General features: G+C 38.6%; 5 protein-coding genes and 1 non-coding gene across 8 annotated transcripts; 1 reads left to right on the top strand and 5 right to left on the bottom strand.

Moving 5' to 3' along the window:
- Positions 1–372: 372 nt before the first annotated feature.
- Positions 373–1462, top strand: LOC145731874 (THUMP domain-containing protein 1 homolog). The gene is made up of 2 exons (XM_081983872.1): positions 373–542; positions 608–1462. The coding sequence occupies exon 2, from the start codon at positions 664–666 to the stop codon at positions 1456–1458; it is 795 nt and encodes a 264-aa protein (XP_081839998.1). The 5' UTR covers positions 373–542; positions 608–663; the 3' UTR covers positions 1459–1462.
- LOC145731871 (adenylate kinase 8-like) lies at positions 1456–2945 on the bottom strand. Of its 2 annotated transcripts, XM_081983865.1 has the most exons (2): positions 2348–2945; positions 1456–2293 (listed from the first exon to the last, which is right to left on the bottom strand). In XM_081983865.1, the coding sequence occupies exons 1-2, from the start codon at positions 2906–2908 to the stop codon at positions 1481–1483; spliced, it is 1374 nt and encodes a 457-aa protein (XP_081839991.1). In that variant the 5' UTR covers positions 2909–2945; the 3' UTR covers positions 1456–1480. The 2 variants fall into 2 exon arrangements, with proteins under 2 accessions (XP_081839991.1, XP_081839990.1); XM_081983864.1 differs by having other exon boundaries at positions 1456–2943.
- Positions 2946–3121: 176 nt separating this feature from the next.
- On the bottom strand, positions 3122–3194 carry TRNAA-AGC (transfer RNA alanine (anticodon AGC)). Its single transcript has one exon. It is a non-coding gene; the product is annotated as a tRNA-Ala (tRNA).
- Positions 3195–3328: 134 nt separating this feature from the next.
- Positions 3329–4464, bottom strand: LOC145731605 (enkurin). The gene is made up of 4 exons (XM_081983458.1): positions 4016–4464; positions 3769–3965; positions 3607–3715; positions 3329–3545 (listed from the first exon to the last, which is right to left on the bottom strand). The coding sequence occupies exons 1-4, from the start codon at positions 4376–4378 to the stop codon at positions 3360–3362; spliced, it is 855 nt and encodes a 284-aa protein (XP_081839584.1). The 5' UTR covers positions 4379–4464; the 3' UTR covers positions 3329–3359.
- A 1029-nt stretch (positions 4465–5493) lies between these two features.
- On the bottom strand, positions 5494–11761 carry LOC145731851 (uncharacterized). 2 transcript variants are annotated; one of them, XM_081983838.1, is made up of 13 exons: positions 11633–11761; positions 11165–11252; positions 10769–11107; positions 10297–10719; positions 9926–10137; positions 9671–9871; positions 9484–9613; positions 9280–9434; positions 9170–9230; positions 6311–6481; positions 6065–6254; positions 5922–6008; positions 5494–5865 (listed from the first exon to the last, which is right to left on the bottom strand). In XM_081983838.1, the coding sequence occupies exons 2-13, from the start codon at positions 11243–11245 to the stop codon at positions 5594–5596; spliced, it is 2322 nt and encodes a 773-aa protein (XP_081839964.1). In that variant the 5' UTR covers positions 11246–11252; positions 11633–11761; the 3' UTR covers positions 5494–5593. The 2 variants fall into 2 exon arrangements, with proteins under 2 accessions (XP_081839964.1, XP_081839965.1); XM_081983839.1 differs by lacking the exon at positions 11633–11761 and adding an exon at positions 11472–11617.
- A 172-nt stretch (positions 11762–11933) lies between these two features.
- On the bottom strand, positions 11934–14004 carry LOC145731854 (uncharacterized). Its single transcript, XM_081983844.1, has 4 exons — positions 13747–14004; positions 12378–13691; positions 12206–12324; positions 11934–12148 (listed from the first exon to the last, which is right to left on the bottom strand). Exons 1-4 carry the CDS (start codon positions 13851–13853, stop codon positions 11976–11978), a joined length of 1713 nt encoding a protein of 570 aa, XP_081839970.1. The 5' UTR covers positions 13854–14004; the 3' UTR covers positions 11934–11975.
- Between the last annotated feature and the right edge of the window lie 80 nt (positions 14005–14084).

Consider the following 14084-nt stretch of genomic DNA (forward strand, 5'->3'; position numbering starts at 1 on the left):
AGCAGTTTTCACAGTAGTTTGTTGTACTTTCCAGGACAAAGCTAACCTAACCAAACTTGCATTGGCTGGACTTTATTGGGTATAAAAAGCCATATCTATACATATCTGGATCAGGAATGAAGCGTTCTTTGATTTTTCACTCGCAACTTCTAATCAACTACACGAAAACATAAAAAAAAAAACATATTTTCTACTGCATCTGCATAGGTTTGTGTACAAAACGAAAACCGCTAACGCCGCCATTAAAAGTGACATTCTAGGCTTTCTTGTACAGAGGGCGGTGTACTCGTCCCTATTGATGACGTTGACAATATTGACAGTAGTTTTTGACAGCTGCGTCAAAGAAACAAAGACCGTTCAAATACAACGTTGCCAATGCCAACCCCAACCTAAAATACCGCCGATGGCTGATTTTTTTAAGTTTTGATTATTATTGATGTATTGCAATTAAAGCTTAAACAAACAAGTTATTTACTTGTCACTCAAGATAAATTAAGTTCCATCGTTTTTTATATAAAAATTCCATTGATTTTAAACAAAAGGTACACATTGCAACTTGGCGGAATTTACAAGTAAACAAAAAATATAACCTCACTTTACTTTTCAGCGGCTACAACTACGCACCTACATATTTAATTAGTTTAAGCAAAAAAGCCTCTCACAATGAGTAAAGTCTCTAAACCCTACAACAAAAAAGGGTATTTCCACAAACAAGGCCCGAAACGCAACGCCCTTGAAGTGAACTTGAAGGGATTCTTATGCAGTTGCAACAACCGGGAAAAAGACTGTGTTCGAGAAAGTTACAACATCCTGAACAAGTATGCGGACATTTTGTGGCCGCTCGAACCGCCCAAACCTCAGGACAACGCCACCGAAGTGGAGGACGACTTGCAAAAAGAATTACAATCCTTAAGGTCAGAAACCAAAGAAGCTCGCAGATTCCAAGTGGTTGATTCAGGTGCTAAGAATTTTCTGTTCATCAAAACCACGTTGGATGAACCGGTTCAGTTGGCTGAACGAATTTTGCAGGAGGTCTCTGAGAAGAAAACTCAAGAAACTAAGTTTCTGTTGCGTTTGATTCCCATTGAGACTACCTGCAAGGCTTATGTTAAGGATATTGAAAGTGCATTTCAACTTTTATGTGACAAGCACTTTTCCACTGAACGACGGTCTTTTTCTATTGTTTTCAATCATCGAAATAACAGCAGCCTGTCAAGGGATGAAGTGATTAAAACCCTTGCAGATATGGTGGCCAAAACTGGTGAAGCCAAAGGTCTTGAACACAAGGTTGACCTGAAAAATGCTGAAGTGTCTGTAGTGATTGAGATTGTTAGAGGTTTTGCATTTTTGGGGGTTGTCCCCAATTTTTTTAAGTACAAAAAGTACAACTTGCTTGCATTTGTTGAAGAGGATGTTCAAACTGTGACTGAAGTAGATGATAATAAAACACAAGAATAATTAAGTTAGTTTTATTTGAACTTTAAATAGTTACAGCATAAGTTTTGGTGACTTTATCAGGGATATTAATACACTGGCAACTGCAGACTTGAGGAATTTCCATCCCAAACCCTTTTCTTGGTGGTCCTGATGGGTTAGCACCTACAATGTGTCCTAAAATACACTCAAAAACCCACCTTTCATGTTGTTCCCCATTTACAAGCATAGCAGTGTCACCACAGTATTTTTTAATGCAACCATAATTTTGACAGTAGAAGTCATGCTCAGCTTGAATTAGTTCCAAAGCATCTTTTGGGTGTTGCTTTAAAAGTTTTTTGTCCAGGTTGTTTGAAGAAATTTTATTACTCTCCTCACTATCTTTTAATGGAGGGATGACATTGGTTACACTTCCAGTGTAGGCATTAATCTGCCTGTGACGTATGCGTTCTTTAGCTGCATTAAGGTCGCATTCTAAAACTATCACTCTGTTTGGGGGTGTTTGTAAAGAGTCTAGGAACTGAAAGTCTGTCACTGTGTAGGGATATCCAGTTAGGACCCAACCATGCTCCAGACAATCCTTTTCTAAGATTCTCTTGTTGATTATTTGGCAAAGAAGCTCAGAATGGAAACACACTTGTTTGTTGCATTTCCTGAGTTTTTTACCAAGTTGTGTATCAGACATCCATGCTTGGCATAAGATATACTCGAAATCTACGTGGACTAGTCCCAATTGTTGGGAGAGAAGTCGCGCTTGACATTTTCTGCCGCTGCCTCGAGGTCCTAAAATCACCACGCGTGGCCTTATCATTTTTACTGCTTCTTTTTTATTGCAGACGTTAATGCAACTTTTGGCGACCTCAGAGATGTTCTTGTCAGTAAGGTGGACTTCTCTAATTTTCTTACCAAATACTTCTTTGAGACCGAATAAATTTCTGCGGAGTGCAGGCCAATTTTCTGGCACGTCACAGTAAAGTGGCTCATCCAACTTGGGTTGGAAAGGAGTGACCAGGTATACGACATGAGTTGGTAGCACCCCCAGTCTTAGCAAAGCTTTAGCTTCTTCATCATTATTGATACAGTCTGCCAAGATCCAGCCCGATTGGCTCACATTCTGGCTGCGGACTATACAAGCCACAGCTTTAGACACTGCGTCAGGATTCACGTTAGTTTGGAAAGAAAATATATTCTTCAAATCTTCTAAGGTAACCACAATTTGCTGGGTGACTTTAGCGATGTCTTGTGCAATTCCAGACCGATTAATTTTCATAGAACCGACGAGGATGAGACGGCAAACGTCTCGGCTGCTCGCGGCTTGCTGCAGAATTTGCTTCATGAAAAGGATGTGGTCTTCGGGCTTTTGGATTACTAGTTCTCGGGCTATTTCGTTGAGTAGTTCGGTTATTCGGTGCTTTTCTAGGTAGGGAATGTGCCATTTGGGGAAAGTTAGCGGTCGTTTTGACGGATCTGTCATTATTACTTCTTTAATTAACTCAAGTCAGTAAAGAAAACCTAAAAAATACTACTTGACAATTGGTGAAGGGGAGTAATTTTGTTTTGTGGTTTGATTGTAATGAATGATAAAAATAATAATCTATGACGTGTACTACACAATATTGAGATAATAAAAATAGCATTTTAAGTTTAAATTTAACATAAATTTTAATTGTGCATAAAAAAAAGTTACTGGAGGCGCCGGGTATCGATCCCGGTACCTCTCGCATGCTAAGCGAGCGCTCTACCATCTGAGCTACGCCCCCTGTGAGTTCAGAAAGCAAATAACTCCATAAACATAAACTGATGGTTTTTGAATCTGAATTACAGTTCCAAAACTTCAAATATTGAAAAAATAAATGTGTGTCATACCCTGGAGGAGAAAATAAATGAAACTGGCTCTCAATAGAAATGTGTATAATAGTGATATGCTATGACAAATCAGCGTCGTTATAAACATAAATATAAGGGTGTCTTTCCACCAAAACAATGTCCTTTTCCAGCTGTTTAAGGGAGGCCTCCAACTTGGACTTTTTCATTTTTTTGGGCATGGTGTCTGTCAAAATTGGTAATCCTTGATACTGTTTCTGCAACTCTTCCCAATTCTTCTTCAAACCCTTTAATATATCACTCAAAAGTTGCATATTGATCATTTATCCAAAATACAGTTTTACTTACATTGAGAAGTTGCTCCCTTTCGTCCCTGGTTATGTAGTGACACAATGGTTGTTTTTTGCCGGACAGATCTTTCTTCATTTGGTACTCTTTTTCTTTAATTTTGTTAAAACTAATTGGGAAATATTTAGTGTGTTCAAAAAATATGTTAAGATCCGAGCTTACCGCACCAGATAGTGAGGGGTTCGTCCAAAAATGGGTTTTTTAATGTAAACTGGTTCCAAACCTTGAGCTTCCGGGTACACGGTAGTTCCCATACGGTCGGTGACCACCCGGTGCTCTGGTTCTTTAGGTTTCATCTGTTTGACTGCTCTGACGTTGTCCTTGACAAAATTTTTAGCCTGTTCTTCTTTGCGTTGATCCTGCAATAACCGTCACTTTATTCATTTCAACTTACATTCAAGCTGTTCACCTCAGCTCTTCGCGACAACTCCTTAACCACCGGCGTTTCACTCTTATGGGGCAAACTCATCTTTTTGCTAATCCTGCCCTCTTTCACCTGATCCTTTTTTCCCGTGTAACTCAATTTTCCAGTGTGTTTTTTTAAGTAGTCGTGTGGATCTGGGGGATCACCTTCAGGGAGCCCCATGGTGGCGTGACCTTCCTTACGAACACTGGTAGGCTGGGGCCTTTGGCTTGGTTGGTGCTGGAGAGTGCTGCTTTTCTCATGAAACTTACTGACAAACTTGGGCTGGGGCTTTTTCGGGATTTCCTCGTGCGTTTTGGTGATGTTATAGATGTTCTCGTCGTGATTGGTAATTAGGATTATCGACATGGTTGAATAAATTAATAAAAATCGGAAATGTGTCACGTATGTAGGTTATCGATGTGTCAGGAAATAAGTATTGATTTAATAATGAAAGGTACGTAGAGGTAAGATTATTTAATCAATATGATACTGGGGGTGACTTTTTGATTTATTTCAATTCCGAAGCCTTATATTGTTTGTTTCATATAGTCAAATTTCATTGTCATAATGTAGAAAAAAATGAAATCTTGCAAGTGCAACTTATTATTGTTTCGTGCAGTATCTCGTATACAGGATGATGGTATATTAAAAACGGTGTTGCCAGATCAGTCGGAATGAACGCTCAGCTTTTGATTTTCAAATGGAACACACTGTTTTTTTATCTCATTTTGGAATTCCTGGCAGGAAGACTAGTAATTAATAATCTATACCTGTCTTGCAACCGTTTCTTAGATATTTTATAAAAATGGTGAATTTGTCAGCAAAACGGTGCAGACAGAAAATGCAAAAAACCTACAGAGTGGTCAATGTTTTAGTCGGACAGATAAAAAAAAAGGTATAGGAAGAGATACATAGAATTGTTCTAAATTTAATGTTCTTTTATTACAAACCATAATACGTTGGTGGTTGCATTTAAAAAAAACGAACTTCTGGCAGTTTTTCTATCTATCCAACTTATTGACCACCTTGTAGGTTTTTTCATTTTCAGTCTTTGAAGTTTCCAACCATGATGGTATTGTCTAACTGAGAACTAAAGGTAAACCTAAGGTAAACCATAAAATTTACCATTTTTATGAAATATCCAAGAAACGGTGAAAGATAGGTATAGGGAAGGGGTGTTCAATTATTGTTCTGGTCAGGTCGCCTATGGATGGCAATTGTCACAAAAAGCGTACGTCTTAGATAACGTTGCAAACAATTATTATATGACAGCTGTCATTTCAAACCATATACGAACCACAGCCAACTACGACCATAACAATTATTGAACACCCGTTATCAACATTAATTACTAGTCTTCTTGCAAGGAATTCAAAAATAAGATTAGAAACAGGGTTTCATTTGAAAATCAAAAGTTGGCGCTCTTTCTGACTGATCTGGCAACACCGCAAAGTCCCGTCTCCTCAATAAAACACATAATATTGTATTGTATAATATCTTACTCTTTATTACAATTTATATTCACTCCTAATAAATAATTAATAACACTTTCAGTGCAGGTGAAAAAACCTTTAAAATAAACTATTCAGGGACTATTTTAATCCAAGCCTCTTTCTCCTCGCCATCTTCGTTTATTTTCACCTTGACAAGCTGAATAGGGCCGTCGGGTGTTTCTATTATTTGCGTGTCGCTAGCTGATATGGCCTCAGTGGACAAGATCTCCTCATATTCACCATCCTCCGTAGAAATCACTTGTTCAATCTCGTCAATGATTTCTTCCTCATTTTCGGAGCTGTCGCCTCCAAAAGTCAATTTGGCCGTATTCAGGATTATTCCATCCTCATTGTCTTCCCCTAAAGACGTTCAGTCAGTAAACGTTAAGTGAAAAAAAGCTGTTTAATTTCTTCACCTTTAATAAATATTTTTGACTCTGATTCCTCTGTCAGTTCCTCAATAGTAACCAAATGACTGTCAGCTCCTATGCCAACTTTATCATCTAAAAATCACCAGTAAAAATCACAAATGTCACAACATGGCACATTAACAACCTACCCACTATTAATCTAGGTTGATTGACCACAATAGTGTCGTTCAAATGATTTTCCACTTGCATATGCGTGTACAAGTGGGGCTTGCGCATGAAACCAGCACCGCACACTAGACACTCGTAGGGCTTTTTGTCCGAGTGGACGAACCGATGGGCGTTCCTGTTGTCCCTCGAATTAAACGCTTTACCACAAACCTACACAACGTTGTCACGTATCACAAACTGTTAAGAGAGTAATCATTATGTTGTACCTCGCATACGAACGGCTTTTCTCCAGTGTGTATCCGCCTGTGCTTTTTAAAATGTTCCGGGTAAATAAAGGTGGCTTTGCAAGTTTCGCATTCGTACGGTCTTTCTCCGGTATGCGCAGCTTTCATGTGGTAGTCGAGCAATCGTCGCCGTTTGAAACATTTATCGCAATCCTGTCAAAATTGACAGATTTAATTAAGCAAGTTTGCTGTGTTGGCTAAACTCAATGACGGTATCGGTAAGCATTGCTCGATTGGGCTCGTAGTGATGGGCAAATTACCGGTAAACTAAATATTTTACATCACCAGGAAAATTTGACCAGGAGGATTCCAAAAATTTGCTTAAAACAGTCATTTTCTTACTCCAAGTGAGTTTTACAGACGATTTTGTCCCTGTCTATCCTTTCAAACTGTGTTTTTGACAGTTCAAACTTTGAGACCGCTTTTCTCCCTGACTGTACCCAATTTTGTAGTTTTTTTTATGTTATTGAATAGGAAATTTAATGAGGATTCCAAAAATGTGCTTAAAACAGTCATTTTCTTACTCCAAGTGGGTTTTACAGACGATTTTGTCCCTGACTATCCGTTCTAACTGTGTTTTTGACAGTTCAAACTTTGACACCGCTTTTCACCCTGACTGTACCCAATTTTGTAGTTTTTTTATGTTATTGAATAGGAAATTTAATGAGGATTCCAAAAATATGCTTAAAACAGTCATTTTCTTACTCCAAGTGGGTTTTACAGACGATTTTGTCCCTGACTATCCGTTCAAACTGTGTTTTTGACAGTTCAAACTTTGACACCGCTTTTCACCCTGACTGTACCCAATTTTGTAGTTTTTTTTATGTTATTGAATAGGAAATTTAATGAGAATTCCAAAAATATTGTCACGAATAACATAAGTTGCACCATGTTCCGGTACCTAGTCTGGCCCCGGTCTCCCCCAGTGCACTGCCGAATCAGCGAGACCGGCAAATTGGGGTCATGAGACGAGTATTTAATCGGCGTCTCAAGCCATCGACGACCACCGAACTCTGGGGTCATCCCCAGAGGGAGGTCACGAGCGACAGTCCGAACTTCCTAGTGCCCGGACGGCTCGTTACCCTGTTGCAGTACCTAAAGTAAGTCCTTTGGGCGTGTCGGACATAGGGGCACCCTGCTCGTATCGAGCGGGTACCGCTTGGCGGCACTTCAGAAGGCCTTACGCCCATACCCCCACACCCACGCATCTACACACCCCCTCTTGGACAGTGTTCAATACTAAGAGTTATGCAGCGCCGAATAAAGAAGTCATGCTTGTACTACGTTTGTTGTTTCTGTTCCTGCGCTACCCCCTAAACGTGACAATATGCTTAAAACAGTCATTTTCTTACTCCAAGTGGGTTTTACAGACGATTTTGTCCCTGACTATCCTTTCAAACTGTGTTTTTGGCAGTTCAAACTTTGACACCGCTTTTCACCCTGACTGTACCCAATTTTGTAGTTTTTTTATGTTATTGAATAGGAAATTTAATGAGGATTCCAAAAATATGCTTAAAACAGTCATTTTCTTACTCCAAGTGGGTTTTACAGACGATTTTGTCCCTGTCTATCCTTTCAAACTGTGTTTTTGACAGTTCAAACTTTGAGACCGCTTTTCACCCTGACTGTACCCAATTTTGTAGTTTTTTTATGTTATTGAATAGGAAATTTAATGAGGATTCCAAAAATATGCTTAAAACAGTCATTTTCTTACTCCAAGTGGGTTTTACAGACGATTTTGTCCCTGTCTATCCTTTCAAACTGTGTTTTTGACAGTTCAAACTTTGAGACCGCTTTTCACCCTGACTGTACCCAATTTTGTAGTTTTTTTTATGTTATTGAATAGGAAATTTAATGAGGATTCCAAAAATATGCTTAAAACAGTCATTTTCTTACTCCAAGTGGGTTTTACAGACGATTTTGTCCCTGACTTATCTTTCAAATTGTGTCTCTGGCAGTTTATATTTTGACACCCCTTTTCTCCCGGACTTTACTTGATTTTGTAGTGATTTTTTATGTCAATAGATAGAAAATTTAATGAGAATTAGAAAAATGTGCTTAAAAATACGATTCGGTTCCTTCAAGTGGGTTTTACAGGCAATTTAGTCCTTTGAACCGTGTTCAAAATTTAGATCACAATTTTACTAATTTAGCAAACCAGTTTTTCCTGAATTACTCGAAAACTGTTAAAAAATAATTGCAGGAGACCAAAAATGTTCCTAATCAACTCCTTAACTTAGCACCGTAAGGTTGCAGGGCCGGTTTTAGCTTCCAGTATACAGAATGTACATGAAAAGTATGGTGATTGAACGTTTTCGGTCACCCTGTACACATTTTTTGAGATAGAATTTTTTGCTCAACACTACGGGAAAGAGTAGCTCAAGACGGCTAATTTAAGCGGTTCAACTTCCTTGAACTCCCAAAAAATGACCGAATTACAGGCTGTTCAAATTTTGATTGTTGCACCAAACCAGTTTTTCCTAGATAGCTCGGAAAATTTGAAAGAAAGCAGAAATTTTCGTAAAGAACTGCTAAACTCATCCCTGGATTTCACAGTCCACTACTATACAGGGCGTGCATGGAAAGTATAGTGATTCAGATGTATGACTTTTCAAATTAATGACAGTCAGGACAAGAAAATAATATTTTTTAAGCAAATTTCAATTAGACCCATAAATTTACTGGTAAAATTGGTACATTTCCTGTCACATTGAATTGTAAATAACCGATCATGGTAAATTTACGCCCATCACTACAATACGCTAAATATGATCGGCTGCAACATTGCGCTTATAGGATTAAGCAATCCTTTACTGTTTACCATCTTTGGGTTAAACTTACTTCACACTTGTATCTTTTATCGTCGTAGTGAGTGGCACGTTTGTGTGACTGTAAATTTGATCTGAAACAATTTTCATTACAACACATTTGTAGAAACCTGGTTCACTGACCTTTGACTAAAAGTAGCACCGCAAAACTCGCACTGGAATGGTCTTTCGCCAGTGTGAGTCCTTTCGTGATCTCGAATTTCCGCTTTCCTGGCAAAACACTTTCCGCACAGCCCGCACACAAACGGTTTAAACCCCGTATGTACTATTGAATGCACCTACGCAATAAATGTACAATTCCATCGCTTTTCTTGACACAAAACTTACTTCAAGGTTATGAGCAGATCCAAATCGTTTGTTGCACGTCTGACACACATATTCTTTGTTCGATAGGTGGGTCTTGTCGTGCTGCGCCAAGTTCTGTTGAGTCAAGAAGGACTTTCCACACTTGTCACACCTGCATTACGTTCAAAAATCATGAACTACCACCAAAAAAAAAACCTCCAACACATACTCAAAGGGTCTAGGTCGACTAGAATGAGTCTTTTCGTGCGCTCTGAAGGAGTATTTATTAGCAAAGTCCTTGCCGCAGGAGTCGCACACGTATGGCCTCACTCCCAGGTGGGTGTTGATGTGTTCCTCCAGCAAGTTTTTGCTGCTGTACCTTTTGCTGCAATTGTTGCACTGCCACGCCTTAGCTTGGGGTAAATGGATCCTGATAAGGTTTATTTAAAAATTTGTTGTCACTATACTCTGATTGGACACCGACCTTCTGTGAATCCGAAACAGTCTCAAATTGTTGAAAATCCGGTTGCAAACTTCGCATTGAAAATCACCTTCTTCACTGGCGATATGCTCGTTTACGTGCGCTGTCAACAAGTTTCGGCGCCGGAAATCCAGTCCGCATATATCACAAATGTAAAGTCTTTCCTGGTGCACCTCCTTGAAGTGGTTGATTATTGCTTTAGCGTCTCCGGCAACCTGAAATCTCCCCGTCCTTAACCCAACCACAAAAAGATGTCAAAACAATTCAGATAAATGTATTGCCACAAGTCCATTTTTTAATATTCTGACAATAAATATTTTTAACTGTAATATACCCCATACAAAGGTCATAATTTAACAAAAAAAACTACTCACCGTCTCTGCATCGACACACACCAAACAAGTATACAAGTCTGAATCATCATTTTTAGCCACCAAAGAAGTGGTCACATTATCCGGAATTTTCTGCACAATCTCGCCCGTTTCTTGTATAATCTCATTCTGTGAATAAACAACTCCACTTTGACGTCTCTTCTTCAGTATGTTAGGCTTGTTGGACTCCGCCAAAATTGGCTCTTTCTTTATCACCAAGTTTTTCATTTCTGGAAAAGATACTGATTCCTCTGAGTGGGTTAAGATGGTGCCAGGGGCTTGAGCTGCCAATTCCTCAATGTCTGAGTTGCTGAAAGTGTGCAAGGGATGGATTTCTGCATCAATATGGGTGTCCTCTTGATCTGGATGGTCTTTCACTAAACCCATTTCAATATCTGCTAAAGATTCTAAGGATTTATCTTCCACCTAAATTAACAAGTTTAGATCAAATTTAGTGGTTAGTTTGGATACATACTAATTGAGTGTCATCTTCATCACTAGAAGGGATATCCAAAATTTTTTTGGGCAACTCATGCCTGCCTTTCCTGCTCAATAATTTCTCTTGGGTTTCCATTACATCTTCTTTCGGCTCAGTAGAGGCTTTTTCAGGGCCCTCCTTGCTCTTCAAAGTGTTTTGGTAGTTTCTAGACACTTCATTTTTTATTTCCCCCACTCGATACTGCAACTCATCAAATTCATCAATGAGTTTATAGCACTTTCTGCATAACACTTCTGAATGTATTGAATTAGGGGTGATTTCTTTGTTTAATAGCTGTTGTAGGACTACTGGAAGGTTCAATTCACCACCAGGGGTCTGTAAACCACAGTAGTACTAATAACCAAGTTAAGTAATGGAAAAATGAACACTTACATCAGTAAAAATAGGTATGGAGTTGCGTAGCAGAGAGCAACTGGCATTGCATACAAGGCACAAGTTTGTAGTTGCTGACATTTTTGAGCTGTAATAAATCATTACTTAAAAATGTATGTATACTGTTTATATTTATCTAATTTCAGGATAAATTCAATACAGTATTTAGAACTATTCAAAATTTTATCAATATTGAACCCAGAAGAATAGGATAGTCTTGTAGTACAAAATACGGATATTTTCTATTGTCTTTAACCTACTGTAAAGTCCCCTTAAAAACGCTTTTCTCTATCCCTTAAAAACGTACCTTAAAATATTGAATTATTTTTATTGTGGGACCTTGTCATTCTGGTTAATGACTTGCCGTTACATAAAGGGATCACTTTTTATCAAGCGAACTGGATTATTGAAGGTAAAACCCCTTTTTAAGGGTCTAAAACTAAACTAAAAGAAAGCGAAATTAATTACCTTTTAAATATTGTCACAATTTTCTAGGGAACATTTTATTTTGAATATTTTAATCAGGGCGTCCAACACGCCTTTACAATACAACACTGCTGCCAAAATGGAAATTGTCGATCTGTCATTTTGTTCTATTCATTTTCGTGCTTCAGGTTAGGTTAGGGTCAGATCGTATTGGTTAAAACTGTCACGTGTCTTGGCACAGATCAGGTAACGGGGCACTGTCAAAAATCAAAGAGAAATTAAATGGCGGGGTTTTAATTTTAAATTTTTTAGGTTTCAAGCAAGGTAAGTGAAAATAACATAATACTATCAATAGGCATCATTTTATTACAAATTTAATAACCAACTACATATCTTCTGTACTCCATTTATAACTTTCTTCAACGCTAGCTTGGCGCGCGTTCTGTACTTCAAACCATTGTTTCTCATAACCATTGGACCTATCTACTCCATCCCATCTATAACCGGGTCTGATGCCAAATCGGTTTGCAGGAGCATCACCTTGGTAAACTTGCGTCTCTGCAATAAAAGTGTACATTAATATATAGGTGAAACAGAAGAAACACAAGAACTTACCAGGTTTACCTTCCTTAACAGCTTTCTTTCTCTTTTTCTGTCTGAGATAGGTCAACATTGGGTCACCCTCTCTTTCCTGCTCCTTAAGGTACCTTTCCAGGTCTTCATCATCAGCATACCTATTAAAAAAAACTTATTAAACCAATCCAAATTCAACAGAAAATCAACTAACCTAGCTAAAGGTTTGCTCATTTCATAGAGCTCATTTTGAAACTTCTCACTGGCGTCACCCACTTGTTTCAAGCCTTTACCCCATCTGTCATACTTTTCTTTGTTTTCCGTCTCTTTTTTCCGTTTCCGCTCCTCCTCCTCCCAATCCACATCTTTCTTCTTTTTGCGCACCACTGTAGCCGCGTTAGCTCCAGATATTTCTGCGCTCATGTTTCTAAACAAATCATCCTCCTTTTGTTTCAACTGCGAGGTTTCTGCTACTAAATCTGTGGCGTTTTGCAAGCCTGCTGTTTTGCCATCTAGAGTTTTCTTCAATTTCTCTGTCTGGTCATCATTTTCTGCCCATCTAGATTTCTTCCTTCCAGATTTGTCTCTATCCTTCTGAGTGTTGCTGTGCCTTGATGGTGACCTATTATGGTCACTTTGGTGAGTGTGACTTGGTCTTCTAGGTGGTGAAACGGTTTTGTTTCTGGATTGTTTTCTTCTGGTGCTTTCAGGTGAGTTTGAACTGTTTCTTCTTCTTCTCCTGGGAGGGGAAATGTCTCTCTCTGCTGTAGGAGATCTCCTGTTAGGTCTGCGAGGAGGTGATATGTCTGCACTCCTTGCTCTTTTTATGTTAGTTGGTCTTTCTCCTAAAGGAGAATTTTGGTTGGATTTATGAGGTGGAGTAATGTCACTAGTCCTATATGATTTTCTTCTGGTACTTTCAGGTGAGTTTGGAGCACTTCTTTTTCTTCTAGGTGGAGAAATGTCTGGTGTAGGAGACCTTCTGCTAGATCTGCGAGGGGGTGATATGTCTGCACTTTTTTCTTTTTTAATGTTGCTGTCCCTATCCCTTAAGGGGGAACTCCTGTTGGATTTTCGAGGGGGTGAAATGTCTTCACTTTTCTCCCTTTTAATTCTTCTGGGTGGTGAAGAATCATTGAGGTGATTGGTCCTGTTTCTTGGTGGTGAAACATCCTCATCCTTCTCTTTCTTGATTTCATTAGGGAGTAAAATACCACCTCCATCACACTCAGATTGTTTCTTTTCTTTCTTTAGATGCTTAGCAGCCAATTTATTTGATTGGCTTTTATTACCTTCTAGTTTAATGTTACCTTCAAATTTAACACCTACTGAAGCTGCACTAATATCAATAGTCTCCCCAATGGGAAGCCACAGTTTATTTTTGGACACTTCATCTATACGTAAGGACGGGGGCCGCTCGTCTATGACTGAAACAATTTGTGGGGCATCTTCATCTTCTGCAGCATTCAGGTCTTCTTTAATTTGTTCATTCAGCAGGACATCCACATCATCATCCACTATGGTCAATCTAAAAGCAAAAATCGGATTCAAGCTTTTCAAAACAGAAAAACTGTACAACTTACCTGTTGGGGCCCAATTTTTTGGTTTTCTTCTTTTTCTTTTTTTCTCCTGAACGTTTTCCTATACCCAAATATTTTTTTAAATATGCCTTCTGGTCAATACCGCTCATTGTTAGTAACCTGTAGGAAGTGGATTTGAATAACTAAACTATATAGATTGTTTATTAATAAAATCCAAAAACATTAATTAAGGAGTAGAATGTCTGGAATAAAACTTAAAACAGTGATTGACCTATTGACAGCAGATCATTACAGTTAAAGTAGGGTTATGTTCTCATCACAAATGATTGACATTTGACACGATAAAGCAAAGATGGGGGCAGCACAGGCAGACTGTCAAA

The sequence above is a fragment of the Ips typographus genome, linkage group LG7, assembly GCF_016097725.1.
Source record: "Ips typographus isolate SLU linkage group LG7, UJ_Ityp_2.0, whole genome shotgun sequence".
Lineage (NCBI taxonomy): Eukaryota > Metazoa > Arthropoda > Insecta > Coleoptera > Curculionidae > Ips > Ips typographus.